At 41.0% G+C, this 24,888-nt stretch overlaps 1 protein-coding gene across 2 annotated transcripts in view; it reads left to right on the top strand.

Annotated features, from left to right (window-relative positions):
- Positions 1-24,888, top strand: part of LOC139463733 (dnaJ homolog subfamily C member 13-like) — a 510,967-nt gene that overhangs the window by 61,589 nt on the left and 424,490 nt on the right. For both annotated transcript variants that reach the window (XM_071244983.1, XM_071244982.1), the window contains exons 9-13: positions 169-328; positions 2,553-2,644; positions 3,568-3,665; positions 7,772-7,840; positions 8,601-8,683. In XM_071244983.1, coding sequence (XP_071101084.1) covers positions 169-328; positions 2,553-2,644; positions 3,568-3,665; positions 7,772-7,840; positions 8,601-8,683 — 502 coding nt within the window. The remainder of the gene's footprint in view (positions 1-168; positions 329-2,552; positions 2,645-3,567; positions 3,666-7,771; positions 7,841-8,600; positions 8,684-24,888) is intronic.

Genomic DNA, 24,888 nt, shown 5'->3' with positions numbered 1-24,888 from the left:
TGAACTAGCTGGTCCATTCTTCTGCTGTTAAGTTTGTAATGAGTAACATTTAGGCTGGCATTACACATGACCTATTAGCTCACCTGACCTGACAACAAAAACCACATGAGGAATTCAAATTTTATTCAACAATCTCTTATAATTGGGGATATTTTGCTTTTATTTCAGCACTGATGAAGCTCTGACATCATACACAGAATTTACTGTGCAAAAGCTAACTCCTCGCCATACAGACTCAGTGAGACGTACCCTGTGTCTCACAGAAACATGTTTTGTTGAGAGGGACCCAGCAACATACAATGTTGTCACTTGTAAACCACTGTGTGATGTAAGTCAAAATGTTAGCTAACCAGGAAAGAAGGCCCATGTGACATATTGTGTAGATGTCTTACATCTAAGAAACTGCAGTACCAAATGATACTTTACACTAGGGAGGTCATTGTAACCATAACATTGTTCTCAAAGTGTTGACAACAAATCATATTAAACACAGAAAACACAGATTAAACACAGAAAACAAACCATACACCAATTCATACAAGTAAAATGGAAGATGCGTATATTCTTACATTATGGTGATCATGAAATTATTTATGTGTGTTATATGCAATGTGATATAACCAAATGTTATAAGCACTAAGCTTTGAGTTGGATAACTCTAAATCTTGAGTAAAGTCATCATGCAGTGACAGTGTGGTGCAACTAATTAGTAACAGGGTGAATGACATGTATATTTGAAAGAGTTCCAATCAACTGGAGAAGCTTGGCCTGGGCTGTTGTTAAGATACCAAAACATTGATACAAAAATAGATGAACCCAATTAGATCTAATACCCTTAAGCCTAAAATGAACCAGCCCTGTGACAAAGATCTGTGCAAGCTCCTCACAGCGATAGCCCATTCGCAGAGCAATCTATACTATCACTGCCACCAGTCAAAACTCCCACTGTGATAGGTGGCAACCATGCTTGGGGTTGAACTCGCAGCTGACTGACCGTTATGTTTACAAACAAGTAATGAATGCTGTGACGCCGAGTACTTTTCTTTGTTTGTCAATTTGAATTTCTGTTTCATTATAACTATCATATAATTAACATAGTAAGAATGTAAGGGGGAAGTTGGTTGATTTTCCATTCGTCTGCAGTCTCGAACCAATCTGATCAAACAAATAAAAAGGTAAATTCATCTGGGAAATATGATAAGCTGTAAACCTTTTAAAAATTCACTATGATTCTCAAAGACTTAAACAAAAGTACAAATGTCACCACATTTGGGGTTAAAGGGTTCAAAATTCTTTTAATGGCCACACCCATCCTGGCGAGGGTGTCACATGCTGGGAAGGAGCTTGAGATCTGTGCTGTAAACACAAAGACAAGAGGCTGCCGTACTGACAACTGATTGCAACTTACCTACATATGAACAAGTCGTCGTCTTCCAGATCACTAGAACCTGAAATAATATTAAAATAATGAGATATACACCTGAGTACACAATATGTAATCACTGAATTCATCCCTGATACACTTTGATATTGGTGAAACTTTCAAAACTTTGCAGTCATGATATTTTTGTTATTCTTATTCAAAACAGCTTTGCACTGTTTTCTTAGTGTATACAGATTAAGGTTAGCCAATTTTCGTTTTCAAAAAATTATATTTTCTATAGTAAAAAATAAGATATCATATCCATGTGGTACTATATTTACGACACTTGCGCAGAAGTTGTAATATTTCTCTCACTCTCGCTAAGGAAATATTATAATGTCTGCACTTGTGTTGTTAATATTGTGTGTCACAGACACTCATATTATATGTTCTGTTTATGTGATTTTAATTGATACCTTGAGAATCACTTTCTGTTAGTACTTGTCTTTCTTTGGGTGCATTGGGCCACACATTGAAAATCTCTTACATGTCATCCTTAAGGCCAGCATGAAGACTTTTTATAAGTAATGTGTATCATTTATATGTATATCATGTGGGCCCTTTCATTATAACCTACAGCAAAGTTACTCATTTCACATTACCTTAATTGAATTTGGTATTAATGTCCCTGGGTCATTTTCACATTTTACAAGACATGGTCTATGAGTAAGTAAGGATAAGATATATGGATGAACAACTTCTTTATTACAATTAGGAGCAACGTTTCGGTGTAGGTTCTAACACAGTTATCAAGCAAGTGAAGTCATGTGTGTCTATGAATAGCAGAAATTTAATGCAGTTATACAATGCTACACATGCAATATTTTTTGTTATGTTAAAAAATGCAAAAATATTTTTTAATTTTATGTTTGGTTTATATGTATTGTTTAGCACATGGGAATAACTTAGATATGTGGCCTAATGCTCTCTAATGGTGATTTATTAAAAAAAGGTATCGCCACTTAAAACTTGGTATATATCATCCTTAGGATTCTGCATTGAAGTGATAAGATTTCAAGTGACCTGCCAAGAAGGTTAAATTCACAAAATAGATCATGTACAACTTGTATCAAATATGCAACCTCTTCTTCATCCTTAAATACCAAAATGTTTTTATATTTATTTTCAGATTTTTGCAATTGTTCGTGACCAAGAGAATCCACAAAAATTTTCTGTGGAGTATGTGAAAGGTGCCATACGATACTATCTTTCAACCGATCGGTAGGTACTAATAAAAAGATCATCATTAAGCTGCCAATGAGAATTACGTTTTGTTTTGAAGCTCTGAAAATAACTGAAAAAGGGTCAGTAACTTGTAATCTGTCAGCTGTATCAGAATCCATTGTTTCAATCTAATGCCCCATTATGATGAAGTGTCCCCCTGTAAGAGGGGAAGTGAAGAGCTTTGATGACCCCCTTCAAGGTCAGTGTCATCAGAAACCTATTGCCAAAACATGAATGAACATGATACAAAACCATTTTCAGTGATTAATAAGCACTTTCTTCTACACTTGCAATGTGTCAAGGTTGTTCACACATTCATGCAAGCAGAATAGTTCAGAGTGTATTTACAATGTGCTGCAGTGACTCTACATTTGTAATGACATATGCTTTCAGTTCAATGTTTTCTGGCAGCTCATGGCTGAGATTGAAGGTTCAAGTCATTAGGCTGGAAGTGCTAACAACTTCTTTATTAGGTTGGCTGGAGGCATGAGATTTTCTTTTCAAAGATATGTCTTGTACAATGTTGAGCATATGTTTTCCCAAACACAGAAGTGATTTCATTAATCTGAAAGTATTTATGACTGTAACTTTATGGAGTAAAAGTTATAAGACTCTGTTTCAAAGTTACTCCTTCTTTTCCTGATATAATTTGGAAATTTATCATTCCAGTTTGGGAATTTTTACTGATATTTGTTGCAGACTTGGGGCTGAATACTGGCCCCTGACCAGGCCTAAATAAATCCCTGGATCAGAGGCATGGAACTTTCTGTTATAATCTTGTACTTTATTGGGTGTCTGTTTTCCGCACCAGACATGGTACTATTTCACCTGTAAAGTAAATGCAGTTGTTGACTATGAGAAGGTCATTTTCAATTCCCATACAGGTGCATGTGATTTTACTTAATATTTTTTGTTTTCAGAGATGCATTGATAGCATCTTTACTTGATGGTGTTCGTGCATCTGGCAACAGAGATGTCTGTGTGAAGATGACCCATACTGACAGGGGATTCAGGCTTGGTAAGTGTATTTGTTAAATTGTTCAAATGTGTACTTGTTGGACAGGATTATTTGGGTTGAGTATTGAAGATGTAGATCTGCTTTTCCGCTTTTCATGGTGATTGCAACGTCTTCTCACTAAGAAAAAAAAGTGTTTGAGGTTACTAACGTACAATTTGATACTTTAAAGTTTACACTGTTTCTTTCATGCTGATTGGCTAGTCATGTGATCTGATACGGACAGAAAAGTTCACACGATGTGAACAATTTACCAGATCTTATTTTCGGGTTTTTTCCCGAATTCTCAGTCGGTGTATACGATCAACTCGTTTTTCTATTTTCTTTTTAATCCTTGCATTTATCAGCAGTATAATTAATTTAGTATTTTTGCCTTGTCTTGTAACATTTCATCTGACTTATAAATAAATAAATGCTTTGGTTCTGGTGTTTAATGTCGTCTAGCTGCTACATGAAACAAAATGGATTGTCCTTACGGTGACTTGGATACAGAATGGCTATCTATCAATACTAATAATGCAAATGAAGAAAATGAATTCTGTAAAATTACTGAGGTGAACGAAATTGATATATTGAGCGATATTGACTTTCATGCCTTGTTTTCGGAAATGACAGGAATCTAGCGCCAAGACAATTGCGAATGAAAACAATGTTGTAGACTCGATCTACCCTGCTTAAATGAGGCTGCCCCACAGATCAAAGCGACTGCCCCTTATCAATCCCAAACTAAAACCCGATTCACTATCGTATTGGAAAAAAAACCCTCCCAAGATTTTGAGAAACCAAGACACAGCAAATCTAAAATGAAAAACATTAAATTAATAGGCGCTGAAAATGTTTAATGGTAAGACAAATAAAATTAATCTAGCTTTTAAAAAAATAAGACATAAAAAGGTAAGGAAAGGAACATAGATATAAAAATACCAAAAAACTTGCCTACCTGTTTTACCGATTGGTCATCGGGGACAAGAAAATACACGTAGACGAAATTACTATTCCGGTTTCTGAGTTGGCTGACCTTATCCGTGCATTCTCGGTTTAGAAGCGGAAGCACATTAGGAAGGACGGGGAACAGAAATGGAGATGGCATTAGGTCATACAGTAGGTCCATCTCAGGTGACAAGAAACACCAGCCAAGAAAAGTATTACAGCACACACGACAAATCACAAACTCCAAATATAACACACTCTGACGTTGAAAATTAACACAAAAACACACAAGTTTCAGAGCACTCCGTTCAATTCCTACCAGTCCATTCCACATCATCCGAATTGGTTTGCGATTATCTAAACACAAGCAACACATTCATAAATCGGTGATATTCCCAATTTGCTAGTGCCATGGGGGGGTTCATGCATCGGGGTATTTTCCATAACTGTTCCATAAACTTCATTTTCAACAGCAGTAAGTATACATTTCATCCTCATGCTCCCGTTCGACTCAAAATGCACCTCTTTACAAACTTATGTGACGTCATATATAAAATTCACACTTCATGGATTCGTCTGGAATCTCTCCACTTGTCAGGCAGGTTGACCAGGTCTGGAATCTCTCTCCTCTTGTCAGGCAGGTTGACCAGGTCTGGAATCTCTCTCCTCTTGTCAGGCAGGTTGACCAGGTCTGGAATCTCTCCTCTTGTCAGGCAGGTTGACCAGGTCTTGGAACTCTCCTCTTGTCAGGCAGGTTGACCAGGTCTGGGAACTCTCCTCTTGTCAGGCAGGTTGACCAGGTCTGGGATCTCTCCCCTTGTCAGGCAGGTTGACCAGGTCTGGAATCTCTCACCTTGTCAGGCAGGTTGACCAGGTCTGGAATCTCTCTCCTCTTGTCAGGCAGGTTGACCAGGTCTGGAATCTCTCCTCTTGTCAGGCAGGTTGACCAGGTCTGGAATCTCTCCCCTTGTCAGGCAGGTTGATCAGGTCTGGAATCTCTCACCTTGTCAGGCCGGTTGACCAGGTCTGGAATCTCTCACCTTGTCAGGCAAGTTGACCAGGTCTGGAAACTCTCCTCTTGTCAGGCAGGTTGACCAGGTCTGGGATCTCTCCCCTTGTCAGGCAGGTTGACCAGGTCTGGAATCTCTCCTCTTGTCAGGCAGGTTGACCAGGTCTGGGAACACTCCTCTTGTCAGGCAGGTTGACCAGGTCTGGGATCTCTCCCCTTGTCAGGCAGGTTGACCAGGTCTGGAATCTCTCCTCTTGTCAGGCAGGTTGACCAGGTCTGGGAACACTCCTCTTGTCAGGCAGGTTGACCAGGTCTGGAATCTCTCCTCTTGTCAGGCAGGTTGACCAGGTCTGGGAACATTCCTCTTGTCAGGCAGGTTGACCAGGTCTGGAATCTCTCCCCTTGTCAGGCAGGTTGACCAGGTCTGGAATCTCTCCCCTTGTCAGGCAGGTTGACCAGGTCTGGAATCTCTCCCCTTGTCAGGCAAGTTGACCAGGTCTGGAATCTCTCCCATTGTCAGGCAGGTTGACCAGCACTGGGAACTCTCCTCTTGTCAGGCAGGTTGACCAGGTCTGGGATCTCTCCTCTTGTCAGGCAGGGGCGGTCGGGTAGCCTAGTGGTTAAAGCGTTCGTTCGTCACGCCGAAGACCCATTTCTTGTGGCCCCTACCGTGATTTTGCTGGAATATTGCTAAAAGCGGCGTTAAACAATACTCACTCGCTCACTCTTGTCAGGCAGGTTGACCAGGTCTGGAATCTTTCCCCTTGTCAGGCAGGTTGACCAGGTCTGGGAACTCTCCTCTTGTCAGGCAAGTTGTTCCCATCCAGGCTCAGCTTGCATTGTGTTCTCCTCTGATCAGATCAGATTTTGTCTTCAGATTGATGAAAGATGAAGTTTCAGTACAGTGTAGTACCTGATTTTTCGGATTTCGAGTATGCCACACCTGATGAGGGCTAAGACAGTACTCAGAGTCGTCAAGGGGCAACCCCTCAGCTGGACAAGGACAAGCCTACCTCACTCCATTATAAATTTTCCAAATTTCTGAACTCCTTGAATACCAGTCTCAAAACAGTCAGTAGTGAATGTTACCCCAGCATGGATTCCAATTATGGCTCTTCTTCTGAGATGCAAATCAACTGAGAGAGTGTATCGGTTGCAAAGTGCAGGCAGGATTAGCATAGTCAAGAGAGATGTCTCTTGTCTGATGGTTGAGGAGTCAATGGAATACATCTTGGAAGTTCAGACCAAGCATGAATGGAAATTCGTACTGTTTACTTTTGCTTGACTATATGACTAAATGTTTTTCGTTTTACCATCTGTTACGAAAGCCCCACTGGATACCTGTCATGCAGCTTCTTTGATGCTTGTGTCATTAGAGAAATCATTCTTCTTGGCCTTAGCTTCAGCTTAGTGCAGAGGTGAGCTTCATGCCCTTGCTTTGAAGAGGATATGCTGGCAGGAAGCTTTGTGTCCTCCTTGGATTCTTACTCTGGTACGGGATAGTTATTTATGTCCATTTCATGCCTTGAATTGGTATCTGAAATTGACTAAATTGGGCCATCATTGGGCCATATTTGCCCTGGATGACAGATTTTCTGCTTCTTCAATCAGAGCTCTGGGGACGGATGGCCCAGTCATCTAAGACGACACAATTCGCTGTGGAAGTTGCATCACTTGGGCACACCAGTAACCTATGATCATGGGTACGAATCCCGATTCGCACTTGTGGGTTTCACCAAAGTGGTAAACGTCTGAGATTTGCAGCACTCTGGGCTTTCCTCCCACATTAAGCTGACATGCTGTGATAAAACTTGAACAGTGTTCAAAGAGGCAATAAACCCAACTCACACACTTAGCAGAGCTCATGGAATGAGAGCAATTTCTGTTTCTCTAGCTTTTGATCGATGCTTTATCTTGATCGAGCTGCAACTTTGCAATATCAGATATATATCAGACATCAGACATCTTGCAAACTTAGTAATCATTTTTTATTATTTTCTTCTGTTTAGACAATGAAATATGAGGTCATTCAAGAGAGCTATCAAAAAAGAAACATGTTGGTAAAATAATAATGAATCCATACAGTGTTGGTTGTATGGTTGTCACATCGTCACCTGTCAAGGTTAATGTCACCGCATAAAGGCAAGCTTCTGTACGTATTTGTTTCTAGGCCCCTTCACTGTACCGGTAGATGAGGAGGTGGAGTCCCAGCACATGAAGCACATTCAGTCACCCCCAGGTATGCTCAAAACATTTCATAATTAGATCTTCATATAGCTCTTTTGTGCACCTTTATTCCAAAACACAATTCCAGTGCATTATGTTTGTGTGGATGTCATTTTAAGCAATTGTGTTAATAGTTAATGCCTTATAAACTATTTCTCGTAGCATTTACTTTTGTTTGAGTTTCCAATCCAAAAATAACCACAATAAACTTCTCCCTTAAATTCTTCTCATCACTGCTTGGCAGTTAAGATGAAATAGAAATGAAAAAGCATGCTTGGAATCATGTATAGTGACTATCGAAAACTATGTATTTTGTAACTTTTTCAATGTACGTGTCTTTGATAATTCATGCATGATACATGGTGTATGCAGATATAAGGGAATTTCTTATTCCATTTGACCATGTTGAATTGAATTTACCAGGTAAACAACTTCAGACATTCTAATAGCAAATTTCTTTTCAATGACTGTGGACATTCATTTTACTTAAGTCATATGTCAAGGTAACTGTCATATGAAAGATCTTGAACAACAATATTCCATCTTATGGCACCTTGATAACCTTCATGTCATTCAAATAATGCCCTTTCATGTAGGTCACAACTTTCAATGGCATCCGTTCAAGTTATGTAACACATCTATGATTACCCAAGTTGGAATGTTTATATGTTCAAATGAAAATTGTAAAAAATGCACACATTATGAATTTTTATGATGTATTTAAAGACTCTGATTGTCTGTTTTTAAGTGAGTTTCTTCATTACATGTTTCAGTTGGGATGACATATGAGGAGGCTGTGGCTCGTTTCAATGCCAACATTTCCTACAGCGGCCTGTTGCATGCTGTTACACAAGATGTAAGTTGGTACTGTAGCATTTGGTTGTTTGGGAGTTTGAGGAATTGTATGGAGAAGTTGTCAGACATTTACAAAAGCAGGTTTCATATCAGAGCAAAAGATTTTAATTAGATTGACCAGAGCGGTTAATTTCTATGATGTGCTGCACTTAAGTCTTTTGTCCCACATTAAGCTGACAGACTGAGATATTCTTGCAAGACTTGTACTGTACTAAGCCAAACTTTTGAACCCATGATTTGTTTTGACAAGTAGTCCCCACTCTGTCTAAACCGGCAGTCGACTGTACAAACATTTGAATGACTTCTGTATTATGATCAATTCATCTACTGTGACGTCAGGAGTTTTCTTGACAGCCTATTAATGGCTGTTGCTTGTATTTAAGGTAACATGTAATAGGGATGCCTTCAGGGTTTGTCTGAAGTTGGTACTGCCAGTTACTTTTTGAAATATTCAGTGCTTTGACATGTCATATTTTGGGGCAGGGCTGGGGTCTGAAAGGTTTTGAGTGACCTATGTATAAGGTCAAGGTCACACTGAAGGTCATTTGTAAAGTACGTTTTCCATTTCCACTTAAATATTTTTTACTGCAGACAGTCTTAGGTATAAAAAGTTATCACAAGCTTTTGCTATCAGACGTAGGTCAATGTGACCTATTTTCAATGAGTTGTGTGTGCTATATTGTTTTGGAAACCACACAAAAACTTGACATCACTAGATAAAACTGTGTCTCTTTTGAATTTCGGTCACATTTTGTTTACCTGCAAGCGAGGTAGTCATTATTGTTTGCAATTCTCGGCATTGTATTAACATTTCATGTATATCTAAATACCTTTAGCCTTTTGCATTACATAGAGTTTCAGGCCTGTATTTTGATACACTTTAAAAACATTGCTCAACATAGCAACTGCACTATTAGAGAAATCATGGAAGGATGTTTTTCGAGATCCTACATGGTTTTCGCCAGCCATTATCCTCGTGATGTGGCACTCGAAGATGTCAAAGGCATTCGTATCTTTGGCCCTCTGGTAGTAGCCCAGAAGGTACCCAACCCCCAACGCAAATAATGAACTTGTCCTGTCCGGAGCCAGTTTTACCTGTCCCAGGGAAGTACTGTATATGACTTTTCAAGCTTTTCAGCTTTGTCATAAGTTAAGCAGTAAATGCATTAAGGAAGGAGTAATGCAGGATAAGTATACAAATGTTAAAAAAATATTTGGATTTTACCAAATTTGATTACATATCCAGTAGTGGCTGATGACAGTGTTGTATTATACATTACTTTTAATGAGTAGAATATACTATTTTTAGCTCACCTGACTGAAAGTCAAGTATGCATTTATCATGACGAGTTTTCCATCCACCTGTTTACTCCCACTATGTCCCCATAGTTACAATGAATTTTGAATAAAAAACAGACTACAAATCTAAGAGGAAAACACACAGATTTTAGGACTAAACAAAACATAGATAACATTTGCTCTGCCATTTTCTCTATCACCAGTTTCATGTTCACCATGAAACTCATAAGACCCCACTTATCGTATGTGTCAATGGACAGTTTAGTAGCTCAATGCAGTACTGCATAGATTTGGTTATGCTAAATGATGAGACTGTGTGTAGTGCAGTGAGTTTACAAATGTTTGACATGCTTTGACGAGAAGTGAGATGAGTCTGATAGTCATAATAGTGGTGAGCAATAGTGATTCAGGCAGATGCTTAACCTTCTTCAGTTGCTTAAGACAGAACTAATGACATTTGATGGAGATCTCTCATTGAATGTTGTGCAGTAATATAAAACAAACTGAAGTTGGGTATTCTGAAGCAAGGAGACCGTTGAATTGAGTCCTTTGGAAATCAGTTGGTCATCTTGAAGGCCTGGATACAGAAGGTTGCTGAAAGATCCTGTCTGAGGTTTGGCGACTATATGCAGACAATGTACAGAGTTGTGTTGCGACATTGACAACAGTGGGTTGGCGCAACAAAATTGATAATCAAATGCAAATGGGAAAGATTGTGTTACTCCCCTTTCTTCAAGGAAGATGGCGGAAAGAAGCTGTTGGTGTTCTGAAGGCTACTGGATATTACCCTGATATTACACACCTGGCTGGATTCATAGAAACTGCTGCAGAGGAAGCAAATAACCCAGTCTTTGAAACAATCAGTATTTCAAGAGATGATAAAATTGAAACAAAGAAGAATTCAAAGGGGAATGTTGCTTCTAACTTTGATATTCAAACCAAAGCTTGTTACAGAGGAAATGGATGGCAACCACAATTCGGAAGATGAGACCAGAAAACTGGCATGAGTTTGTTGCTAAGAAGCATTTGTGCCATAACTGTTTCTCCAATCAACATATGTCATACAATTGTTTACAGCCAAGCAAATGTGTGGATGGATGTACACACAAGCATTGGAGACTGTTGCACTATAGTGGAAGCCGATGGATTCGGGCTCATGATGATCAAAGTGTAGAAATTGATAATGGACATTCAATTCAAATCTGATAATCCAGAGTTAGGGGGGGTTGAGTTACAGACTTATTGGAAAGGGGATATGCAGACAAGGTGCCCAATGATGAAATCATTGCAGAAGGTAGGCCAGTTTGGTACGTTCCAAATCATGCTGTAGTTACTCAAAAAAAGCCTGACAAGCGAAGAATTGTGTTTGATTGTTCAGCACAGTGTGAAGGTACAAGTTAAAACACTGAAGTGTAACAGGGACCTGTTATCACCAACAAAACGTACTGGTGTACTTCTGAGATTTTGTCAATACCGAGTGGCTTTTATGGGACAAAGAGGCCATGTTTCACCAAGTGAAGATTAGTGAAAAGAGATTTTTATGGTGGCCCAATATGGACAGAACTAACCTCCTCAAATACATCAAACTATACATTTATTCATATGCAGTTAGGCGTACAGCAGAAGATAATGCTAATGAGTTTGATCAGGAAACAGTTATAACTGTGTTTGATTCAATTCCTTGTCAAGAGAGAGCAAAAGAAATAAAGAACATTGACCTAACTAGCAACCTTCCACCTCAAGATCAAGCTCTTGGAGTAAAATAGGGCACAGAATATGATACGCCTGGTTTTCGAACCACCTGTAAAACAAAAGCAACCTTCAAGAGAGGTAGAATGAGCATCATTGTTTCAGTTTCTGAACCAATGAGCAAAGATTATCTGTCAAAGTGAATGCCAACAACACAAAGAATGGGATGAGCCACTGGAACAAGACAATGCCTGAACATGGCTAGATAAATTGCCAATGATTGAGACTTTCATGGCTGACCGATGTTGAATACCCTTAGAGTTTTGAGTGTGATTTGCATCACTTTGCTGATGCATCATTGGTTGGTTATGGCACAGTATCCTATCTGCGAATAGTCTAGAGTGAAGGACAGATCCATTGAGCTTTTGTGATGGGAAAGGCTTGACTTGCGCCTTTGATGCAACAGACAGTACCTTGACTGGAATTATCTGCTGCTGTCATGACAGTTAGAATTGATCAACTGAGAACTGAGATTGGAAATTGATAAGTCCATTTTCTGGTCAGATAGTATGACAGTTCTGCTTTACATCATGAATAAATCCGTGACAACAGACAGTACCTTGACTGGAATTATCTGCTGCTGTCATGGCAGTTAGAATTGATCAACTGTTGCGCAGAGAACTGAGATTAGGAATAGATCAGTCCATTTTCTGGTCAGATAGTATGACAGTTCTGCTTTACATCATGAATAAATCCGTGACAACAGACAGTACCTTGACTGGAATTATCTGCTGTTGTCATGACAGTTAGAATTGATCAACTGAGAACTGAGATTGGAAATTGATCAGTCCATTTTCTGGTCAGATAGTATGACAGTTCTGCTTTACATCATGAATAAATCCGTGACAACAGACAGTACCTTGACTGGAATTATCTGCTGCTGTCATGACAGTTAGAATTGATCAACTGAGAACTGAGATTGGAAATTGATCAGTCCATTTTCTGGTCAGATAGTATGACAGTTCTGCTTTACATCATGAATAAATCCGTGACAACAGACAGTACCTTGACTGGAATTATCTGCTGCTGTCATGACAGTTAGAATTGATCAACTGAGAACTGAGATTGGAAATTGATCAGTCCATTTTCTGGTCAGATAGTATGACAGTTCTGCTTTACATCATGAATAAATCCGTGACAACAGACAGTACCTTGACTGGAATTATCTGCTGCTGTCATGACAGTTAGAATTGATCAACTGAGAACTGAGATTGGAAATTGATCAGTCCATTTTCTGGTCAGATAGTATGACAGTTCTGCTTTACATCATGAATAAATCCGTGACAACAGACAGTACCTTGACTGGAATTATCTGCTGCTGTCATGACAGTTAGAATTGATCAACTGAGAACTGAGATTGGAAATTGATCAGTCCATTTTCTGGTCAGATAGTATGACAGTTCTGCTTTACATCATGAATAAATCCGTGACAACAGACAGTACCTTGACTGGAATTATCTGCTGCTGTCATGACAGTTAGAATTGATCAACTGAGAACTGAGATTGGAAATTGATCAGTCCATTTTCTGGTCAGATAGTATGACAGTTCTGCTTTACATCATGAATAAATCCGTGACAACAGACAGTACCTTGACTGGAATTATCTGCTGCTGTCATGACAGTTAGAATTGATCAACTGAGAACTGAGATTGGAAATTGATCAGTCCATTTCCTGGTCAGATAGTATGACAGTTCTGCTTTACATCATGAATAAATCCGTGACAACTGACAGTACATTGGCTTGAAGTATCTGCTGCTGTCATGACAGTTAGAATTGATCAACTGAGAACTGAGATTGGAAATTGATCAGTCCATTTTCTGGTCAGATAGTATGACAGTTCTGCTTTACATCATGAATAAATCCGTGACAACAGACAGTACCTTGACTGGAATTATCTGCTGCTGTCATGACAGTTAGAATTGATCAACTGAGAACTGAGATTGGAAATTGATCAGTCCATTTCCTGGTCAGATAGTATGACAGTTCTGCTTTACATCATGAATAAATCCGTGACAACTGACAGTACATTGGCTTGAAGTATCTGCTGCTGTCATTGCAGTTAGAATTGATCAACTGTTGCGCAGAGAACTGAGATTGGAAATAGATCAGTCCATTTTCTGGTCAGATAGTATGACAGTTCTGTTTTACATCATGAATAAATCTCTGACAACTGACAGTACATTGGCTTGAAGTATCTGCTGTTGTCATGGCAGTTAGAATTGATCAACTGTTGCGCAGAGAACTGAGATTGGAAATTGATCAGTCCATTTTCTGGTCAGATAGTATGACAGTTCTGTTTTACATCATGAATAAATCCGTGACAACTGACAGTACCTTGACTGGAATTATCTGCTGCTGTCATGGCAGTTAGAATTGATCAACTGTTGCGCAGAGAACTGAGATTGGAAATTGATCAGTCCATTTTCTGGTCAGATAGTATGACAGTTCTGTTTTACATCATGAATAAATCCGTGACAACTGACAGTACATTGGCTTGAAGTATCTGCTGCTGTCATGGCAGTTAGAACTGATCAACTGTTGCGCAGAGAACTGAGATTGGGAATAGATCAGTCCATTTTCTGGTCAGATAGTATGACAGTTCTGTTTTACATCATGAATAAATCCGTGACAACTGACAGTACATTGGCTTGAAGTATCTGCTGCTGTCATGGCAGTTAGAATTGATCAACTGTTGCGCAGAGAACTGAGATTGGAAATTGATCAGTCCATTTTCTGGTCAGATAGTATGACAGTTGTGCTTTACATCATGAATAAATCTCTGACAACTGACAGTACATTGGCTTGAAGTATCTGCTGCTGTCATGGCAGTTAGAATTGATCAACTGTTGCGCAGAGAACTGAGATTGGAAATTGATCAGTCCATTTTCTGGTCAGATAGACATAGTATGACAGTTGTGCATTACATCAAGAATAAATCCCTGCGTTACAAGACCTTTGTGTCAAATTGAGTTAGGGCTATTCACTCAGGATCTTCACCAGACGGTTGGGAGTATGTTGGATCAGACATAAATCCAGCTCCTGACGCATTCAGAGGATAAGATGCTGATGAGATCCTACATCATGATCAATGTATTCAAGATCCAAGTTTCTTGTGGCAAGAGGAGCACAGATGGCCAGTGATGCCAGAAATATTACAGGTATCTGAGAGTTCTTTAGAAACAAATTAGGCAGTAGAATGTACAACTGCATACCTCTGTGTGTACAGTGGACAGATTACTGGAGAGATCTTATCATGGCTAAAACTGAAGAAAGCCACATCATGGCTTTTATGATAGATTCAAACTGTGGTTGCTTCTAAATACAAAGGGTACAAAATTTGATTAAAATGTTTCCCCACATCATCTGACAGTACAAGAGCTGAAGATTGCAGAAGTTGAGGTTCAGAAGTATTTGCAGACATGTCATTTTCAGTAGTAAGTAAAATCAAGTACACTCTACAAACTTGATCCTGTTTTGAATACTGTTGGTGTTTTGTGCTTTGGCGGTCGTTTGAGTATATCACCCATTCCAGAAGAATCTGAACACCCTATTTTCCGAAGAATCATCATGTTGAAAATCTGATATAATCTCTCAACCATGAGATCCTTGAACATTTAGGACGAAAACATGTTTTATCTCACATACGGCAGAAGTTATGGCTTATCAACGCATGTACCACAATAAATAGGACATTGCGGAAGTTTGTCCATTGTCGGAGACATCACAGCATCCAGCGTTCACAGCAAATGGCAACTTTACCCAAGGAAAGGGTGACTCCTTATAACCCGCTATTCACTTCTGTTGGGGTTGACTATTTGGGGACCCATGAAGATCTGGGGTAGAATAGGTCTTCAGCAACCCATGCTTGTCCTAAAAGGTGACTATGCTTGTCATAAGAGGCGACTAAGGATTGGGTGGTCAGGCTCGCTGACTTGGTTGATGCATGTCATCGATCCCAATTGCATGGATTGATGCTCATGATGTCAATCACTGGATTGTCTGGTCCAGACTCGATTTTTTACAGACCGCCGTCATATAGCTGGAATATTGCTGAGTGCGGCGTTAAACAACAAACAAAACAAACAAAAAAAGACTATTTTGGCCCATTTTTTGTGAAAACAGAGATTAATAGATCAGACAACGGGACAAACTTCAAAGGGGTACATCAAGAGCTTAGACAAGCTATTCAGGAGTTGGATCAGACAAAGATCTACAACTCTATGCTGGAGAGAGACATACAGTGGATCTTTTATCCACCCCCAGCCTCACACATGGGAAGTGTGTGGGAAAGACAAATTCGGACAGTTCACACAATTTTGTCTGCTCTGCTTAGCAAACAGAATGGCTTCAGTGATGAAGGTCTCAACACATTGTTTTGTGAAGCTAACCCGATAGATGACAAATCATCGTTGTGTCAGATTTGTGAATGATTTGAACCTACTTTAGAAAGGAAGATGTTTAATGTCAAACATGGAGACATGTACTGTTTCTCTCCGATAGTTTTAGGAAATGGTGAAGGAAAGAGTGTCTACCAAGCTTACAGTTATGACAGTAATCTTAATGGTAAAGCCCTGTGAGAACATGAGTGTCGGTGACATTATGTTAGTGATGGATGAAAAAACACCTCGAAAGATGTGGCGTTTGGCTAGGTCATTTCCTGGAACAGACGGGTTTATGAGATTAATGGAGTTACATTTTGGCTGGACTAACGAGTTTATGCATAGTCCAATCAAAATTGCGCACCAAATCCCGTTCGCAAACTGTCATGTAGATTTCGGTCGATTGCAGGATTTGCAAAGCATGCGCACTGCCAACTCGTTGTCAGCAGATATTTTCCAAACCTTTTCATGTTTTTAATCAAGGTGCTCACGTGATTTGAAGCATTTCGCGACGTAAGACCCGTTTTATCACAATATAGATCTTGATTATTAATCAGATCGTCCTGACTGGGCGCCATCATTTTGTGTGAAGCAAACGCAAGTGATACGAGAGGTGGAATCTGATTGGTCCATAGGAGAGGCTTAGAGGGGACATAACTGGTAATAGCCACTGGTGGCGCTACGATCGAGCCCAGTAATTCCAGCCTATATCGACAAGGGTGGATACTGGACTTTTAAAGTCAGTTAACTCTCCTGCCTCGGGAAGATGCTGTATCGCGGAATAAAATAGTTCCTCAAAACGAGAGGTGACTTGAGCTTATGTATGCTCAACATGCTCTACAGGGACAACTTTTGTAGTTTCTGTACAACAAATGTACAAATAAATATCACCATTAGATGAGAAAGGTCTGTTACCTTAGTAGGAGCGGTCAGGTAGCCTAGTGGTTGAAGCGTTTACTCGTCACGCCGAAGACCCGGGTTCAAATCCCGACATGGATACAATGTGTGAAGCCCATTTCTGGTGTCCCCCACCGTGATATTGCTGGAATATTGCTAAAAGTGGCGTTAAACCATACTCACTCACTCACTCACTCACTCACTCTTACCTTAGTAAGTCCGCCACAATAACAGCGCGTCGTAATACATTTACATCGGGAACAAGACGTCAAAATGGCTGACATGATAAACGCGACGGGGAGAGATTTCCGAATTGTTTAATGAACCTGTGGCTATTACAAGTGTTAGTCATCCCTGTTCCATTTGCCAATCACTGAAAGATGATTGTAAAGATGTGTCAAATAGATACTAGGGTGTATTCATATTTTGCCGTAGACTGTCACTGTAGTTTAGACACGGATCGATTTGATACTACTGTAGTTTGGATGTGCTTTTCTTCATTTTGTTTTCAGGATGGGTTGTAGCAAGGATATCTTGAACGAACATGCAGTCAAACACTGCCTTATCCCAATATATGCTAAAACACTAGGTTCAAGATTAACGGGTCTAAATGATGAGAAACAAAGCTTCTGTGTGTATTCGTGCTAGGGAATTCTCGGTCCCCCAAGAAATGTGGAAGTAGTCCGCTAGTGTTTATGTCATTTCAAAAACACGGTCTCATGAAAAAACGTATGAATGTCAATTTGTGTCGTTCATACACTTATGAACGTCAATTTCGCGGTCATGTCACTGACCTCTAGTCCAATGGAAAAGACATATCCTTTCAACTTCAAATTAAAAAATTATAATATGATATTTTAATACCTGGACTCAGTGGAAACATTTTGTATATTTTAGCTTGAACTAACGAGATTTATAAACAACATATTGAATGACTACATGGCTGAAATAATGCCGATGCGGCATTAAATTTTAACTCACTCATTTACAACATATTGAACACTGCAGTGTATGAATTGAGAGGATGTAAAGTCGGGTACAAGAAATCAATACCCTTTTGTTATGTCAACAAATTGTGTTTTTTCTTTTGCCATGGATAGTGGAGAACTCATAAACTGTTTCTTCATGAAACTAAGTAGGCAGTTTTTAGATTTCAAATGAGATTTTCATGTTGTGGAACATAACTCATAAACTATTCAGTATTTCTTTATGAAACTTTGTAAGCACATCAGATATCATATGTCATACAACTCTGTCAGAATAGGCCCCCAGCCTTGTTTGTTTTGAGAGGTGACTACCCGGTACATGGATCGGGTGGTCAGGGTTAGTGACTTGATTGTTTATGCAACATTGTGCCCTGACAGAGTGGAATGTGGTCCATTATACAATGTTTTTTAAAGAACAAGCAAACAAAGTATCATACATCCCTTGAGAAATTGTTTTCCATTTTGTTGTGGAATTATAATGAGAGTTTTGAAAATATTATATCAAACATTGCTATTTAGTGAAAAGTTCTGTTGAAAAGTACTATTTCTAATCCTTGTTCTTGGAAGGTATAGATAGCATTATGGCATAGAGGGAGTGTTGTCTTACGCTAAGTTGCCACAGACAATTGATTGCCAGGTTCAAACATAATGTCAGATGTACTCAAAGCTTCAGGATTAAATCAAGTTTTGCTATTTTGTGACACAGACCGGCCGTTAAAGATTTATACTTTATTTTTTTATATTTTATCTTGTGTTTATAAACGTATTTAAGAAGGGTATGGGATATCTATGACTTTGTCTTCTTGTTTTTTCTTGTTTCAAACAAGGACATCACTATATCAGTAGTGCAGGGCTCAGAATATGTTATAATGTCATTGACATTCTTTCAAGTCAAGTGTACAACATGCCACCAGTCAAAAAGTCACAGTGGTCAACCACCTTCCTGAGAGTCCCAACACTTACCATTGACCCACATAAATCCCAGACTGATGCTGTCCTCTCAAGCAGACCACCTTTGACAACAAGTTGACAAGAATAACATTTAAACTCTTTAAGCAGACCCACTTTTCCTACTTGATGGCTGCAGTAGATAATGATAATAATAATAATTGATTTGTAAAGCACCTAATATCCATCGACAGTTCCTCACTGGCGCTGTGACAAAGTTAAAATGTAATGTCTAAGTACATATGCCAACAATCAGGAGATCTATTGAAAAGCTGAAGTGAAGAAGTGGGTTTTGAGGAGAGACTTAAACGTTTCCTAAGAAGCAGAGTTTCTCAGATTCAAAGGCAAATAGTTCCATAACTGTGGACTGCAAAAGGAGAAGGCACGGTCAGACATAGCAGTAGACAGAGGCTGATACAGTAGAGTTCCACCAGAGGATCGGAGAGCACGCTCTGGAGAGTACAGGGATATAAGATCTTTGAGATAGTCTGGATAGTCGCTATTGTTGAAGCAGTCGTGAGTGATGATACATATCTTATAGTTTATACGAAAGGAGACTGGAAGCCAATGTAGTGCTTTGAGGACAGGACTGATGTGATTGGATCTTGGAACTTTAGAGATGCATCTAGCTGCAGAGTTCTGAATGCGTTGTTGCTTTGATATGGCTTTCATGGGAAGATTAGCATACAATGCATTGCAGTAATCCAATTTGGCGGTCACAAGACATTGCATCAACAATTTAACTGTCGGAGTATCAAGTAGATGGCAGACTTTACTGATGTTATAGATGCTATGGTAGCATGCTCTGCTGGTTAGTGAAATATGAGTGTCCATGGCCATTGTTGAATCAAAGGTGATTCCCAGATTACGGGCACTGGCAGTTGGGTACACAGTGGTATCACCAATATGAAGGTATACAGAGTCAGTGTGAAGCTTTCTGACTTGCTGTCGCGAACCAAGGATTAAAAACTCAGTCTTCTCTTCATTGAGTTTAAGATAATTGAAGCTCATGCAGGATCGTATGTCATCAATACAGCGCTCAAGGGCGGCGAGGTTCAGAGACAGCTCGGAAGTTTTAAAGGAAATGTAGATCTGGTTATCGTCCGCATAGAGGTGGAAGTTAAGAGCATGTTTCTGGATGATATCTCCAATTGGCAGGACGTAAATTGTGAATAGCAGAGGTCCAAGGACTGAACCCTGTGGTACACCATAGTGACTTTTGCATGTTGTAGAATGACGATCATGGATCTTAACAGACATGGTCCGGTCAGACAGGTAGGACTGGATCCACTGGAGAGCTGTTCCCCGAATGCCAAGTCGTGTGTTGAGTCTGTGTATTAAAATTGCGTGATCAATAGTATCAAAAGCAGATGAGAGGTCACGGAGAACAAGAAGAGTGGTTTTCTGCTGCCCAAAAGATGTCAGGATGTCGTTGTGGACCCGAACGAGTGCTGTCTCAGTACTGTGACTTGACTTGTATGCAGACTGGAATTTTTCACCGAGATTGTTTTGTTTCAGATGATGTTGTAGCTGCACAGCGACAATCTTTTCCAGGCATTTAGACACGAACAAGAGATTGGACACAGGTCTAAAGTTTTTGAAATTGTTGGGTTTGATGATGGTTTTTTGATGATGGGAGTGACCATGAGCATGTTTCAGTTCACTTGGGAACTTGCCATGAGACAGAGACGTGTTGATAATGTCCCTTAAGAAGGTGTCACGTGATCCATTGTGGTCTTGAATAGCCAGGTAGGAACTGGGTCAAGTGAAGACGTCTTGGATGGAGCATGCTTGATAGTGTCCGATACGACTATCAAAGAAACGTGACTGAAGGAGGTTATTTCATTTCCAGAAAAAGAGTTGTCGCCAGGGCATGGTCTAGATTCAGAAGATTCCTCACGTTTCTCGTCCAAAATATTCCTGATTTTCTGTATCTTGTCATTGAAAAATGATGCAAATTCATTTGCCAATGAGAAATCATCATCACATTCCGCAAGTGTTGCTTTTGGAGTCCCTTTCAACAAACCGTTTAGAAGTGAAAAAAGTTCCCGTCTGTTTGTTTTGTTACGGGTGATATTATCAGAGATGTATTTTTGTTTTGCACTTCTAAGGGCACTGTTTACTTCATTTCTGGCTGATTTGAAGATCTGGCGATGAATCTCCAGCTTGCTTTTGCGCCATGTTTTCTCAGCAGCTCTTGATTGTTGCTTCTTCTTCCTGATGTTATCATCATACCAGTTGGTGTTTGGACGCAGTATCACAGAGCGTTTCTTGAGTGGGGCATGGTTTTCCAAGATGGTAGTAAGAAGACCTTTGAAAGAAGTAAACTTATCATCAACATCCTCAAACTGACTGACTTTGCTCATGACATCTTCAGTATCCAAGTCATGAGTGAACAAAGACAGATCAATGTTTCTAGTCTTTCTGTTGGTAAATAATTTCTGAACAGGTTCAGGTTTGGATATCTGGACACTGATATCAATGAGAAAATGATCCGAGATCTGATTGTCAATGACGTCATTCACTGTTAGAAAGTTATCATTATCTGGACTTATAATGAGATCTAGAGTGTGTCCATGTTTGTGGGTGGAGTCAGATACATGCTGGCGCAGATTGTAAGCGGTATGCAGCTGTCCAAACTGTTGAGAAAAGATATAACTTTTAATTCACACAGAAGGTAGCTGATGAGCAGGGGTGTCTTAGTACAATCTTCACACTAAACAGTAGTTACAAGATATGTAATAAGTTGAATGACAATTCTAAATTCTTAATTTTTTCTTGTCATTAAACTGATACTGTGTATTCAGTTGATTTTTTACTTATCCTGCATTACTCCTTTATGCATATCACTGCTTGTTCTTGACAGAGATAAAGAGCTGTGTGAAGGTCTTTGCTTGAAGAAGTTGTTCCAATTAGCTGAGAGGCCAACCCTATCACACAACTCCCACATGACCAAGGGTAGTGACGTCACGGATCCTCACATTACTCTTGTTACTTGCTGAGAGAAGACCTGTTTTTGATCTGTAGCATAAACTTGTTCAAACCCTTACGTGTTTTGCTTCTTGAGTTAATGTTCATTGTGCTTGTGTTTTGCCCATGGTTTGTATCTTGTGAAACATTGTATGTTTTAACATGTGCATAACTTTTGTACACCTGCTGGCGTTTTCTTCAGAAAGAAAACTATGGTAAACCCAGGTGTCTTGTTGTTTCAAGTAGCCATCGTGAATATTTTACGTGGCCAGTTATTAACTGGCTTGCATTCTATATTCTTCTTGCTTTGTACCCCACCATTGGCGTACCCTCGCAAGTATTTTGTCTTCGTTTTGTATGTTGTCTTACGTTTGTCGTAATAATTGTTTTATAAATCCACGCAGTGGGATAAACAAATTATAGCATACATAATCGGGAGGGGATGCATTGTGATTTTACACTGCTTCATTGCAGATATCATGCCCTCATGCTCAAAGTGCCAGCGCAATATGTCGGCGTGGGATCCCCACCCCCTGTGCTTTAATTATACGTCTAAATGTCCCCAGGGTCCGTATGTCCAGGAAATGGAGAACACAACAGGCCAGGAAAACACCGGCGCCAGATGTCTGACTTATCCGAGTATTCGCCCCCAACCAGAACGGCTATCTCGGGCGATACTCCCCGACCTGCATTACTACCATGATGTCTGGCACCAGATGTCTGACTTATCCGAGTATTCGGCCACAACCAGATCGGCTATCACGGGCGATACTCCCCGACCTCCATTACTACCATGATGTCAGGCCCCATGGTCTCAGTCTCTACCCAGAGCTCCCTGACGACCACTACTGCGTCTATCTGAACGGCGCCTTTCTAGTCCACCGGGCAGACGCATGGCGCCCAACAGGCACCCCGCCTACAGCCCAGACGCCTTCTCCTACAGTACATCAGTACTTGCGGGCCATGCAACAGACGCTGACGCCTATTGCCCCAGCGCCTATACAGACGCCTCTACAAGCTCTGTCCACAGCACCTCTGCAGCCGCCTCTACTAGACGCCTCTACAGATAGCGCCTATCCTTAAACAGCGCTGATACAGACGCCAGAGCCTCGTCGGACGCCTATACATACGCCAGCACCTCGTCGACGCCTATACAGACGCCAGTGCCTCCTCGGACGCCTATACAGACGCCTTTACAAAAGCACCGTCTACAGCGTCCGTAAAGGCGTCTATCCTAGCGTCTCTGGTTGCGCCTATCCTTGCGCCTCTCCCAAGTGCGCCTCTACACACCCGGGACAACAGCACAGACAGACGATTAGCCATTCCACGACTCCACCCCCAGCCATCCAAGTTGTCGACACTCCAGTACGTGGGAGACTGGGTCGTTGCTGGCAGAACTGTGTGATCCTGGGGGACCCATATGTCACCAACATCATCCGACATGGGAACAAGCTGGCGCTTATATACAACCCGCTGCTCACGTTCTTGCCCATAGCCACCTACCCCCCTACTCAACAAACGCTACCTGGCGCGTCAATCTTATTCAGGATGACCATGTCAGGCTGCTGTGATCCTGGATCCAGGCACAGGATGTATTCATCAGCCTAGATATCGAGGACGCCTATCGACATGTCCCTATACATCCCGATAGCTGTGTCCATTACCAATGGACTGTTGGATTTTCTTCAGCACCGTAGCTACTCCCACAGAGTGGAAACTTCACCCAGATGCCTTCGCTCTTGTTTGTTGAGACCATGGTCTCCCCAACATAGACCTATTTGCCACCAACCAGAGCTACCAGATCCCCGACCTACATATCTCCTGTGCCGGGTCCACTGGCTTGGGCAGTTGATGCTTTCAGTGTCCCCTGGTAAGGGCTAAAAGCGTACACTTTTCCGCCACCTGTACTCCTTCCAAAAGTCGTCCAGAAGATCAGATCGACACGGAACCTCGATTTGACTTTGGTCGCGCCCTGGTGGCCAGTGAGGGCTTGGTTCATCAACCTCAGAGAGCTGTCCGACGTCAACCCACTGCCACACCCAGACTGGCCAAATCTGCTCATCCACCCTCACAGCAGACAGCCACACCCAGGACCAGACAGGTTATGGTCCATTTACAGAGAGCACTGAACGCAAAAGGCTACTCGGCCAGAGCGGCCAGGGCTATCACGATGGCACATCGCCCAACCACCAGGAGCTTCTATGATGACAAGTGGAAATCCTTTGAGAGCTTTTGCAGGGGCAAGCACCTAGACCCCACATCTGTATCGCCTTAATTCCTGGCCGTGTTCATGCTCCATCTGCGTCACAAGTGTAAGCTCAATGGCAGTACCATCATGACCTACCTTGTGGCGCTCAACTCCGTCCTGGCAGTTCCGGAAGATCGGCGCATGACGTAAATCCCAGAACTACAGGCTCTGCTCCGCTCATTCAGGCTGGAAGACCAAAAGGCGAAATCTCGTACACCAGCTTGGGGCTTGAATGTCATTCACACCTCGCTGAGAGATGCCCCCCTCGAGCCACTCGAAGCGACGTCATCCTACAATCTGATGAGAAAATGGTCTTCCTACTGGCGCTCGCCACAGCAGCCCGTGTCAGTGAGCTACACGCTTTGGATGTCACGTGCGTCCGGTTTGAGCATGGAGCACATGGAGCACATGGAGCCATGCATCTTGGACTGTGCTGGGACTGCTTCGCCGAGAATCAATTCCTATGACAACCAGATAGATCGTTCCTCATCCCTCCCCTATCTTCGATTGTGGGTGCGGAAGATGAACTAGAGCTCCGTCTATATCCGGTTAGAACGCTCCGTAGCTATATCCAACGATCCAAGGAACGCGATAGACAACGACGGCGCCTCTTCACTCCGGTATAGAGCTGCGACCTCGCAAGCGGAAGGTAGCCGCAACACGATCGCCCTCTGGCTATGAGCCTTCATTCTCCAGGCCTATGAGGCTGCAGGATTGGACCCCCAGGCT

This window comes from Haliotis cracherodii, unplaced genomic scaffold, assembly GCF_022045235.1.
Source record: "Haliotis cracherodii isolate W230 unplaced genomic scaffold, xgHalCrac1.p SCAF_16, whole genome shotgun sequence".
In the NCBI taxonomy this organism is placed as follows: domain Eukaryota; kingdom Metazoa; phylum Mollusca; class Gastropoda; order Lepetellida; family Haliotidae; genus Haliotis; species Haliotis cracherodii.
Note: the sequence above shows the minus strand (reverse complement) of the source record. Positions and strands in the feature narration are given on the sequence as shown.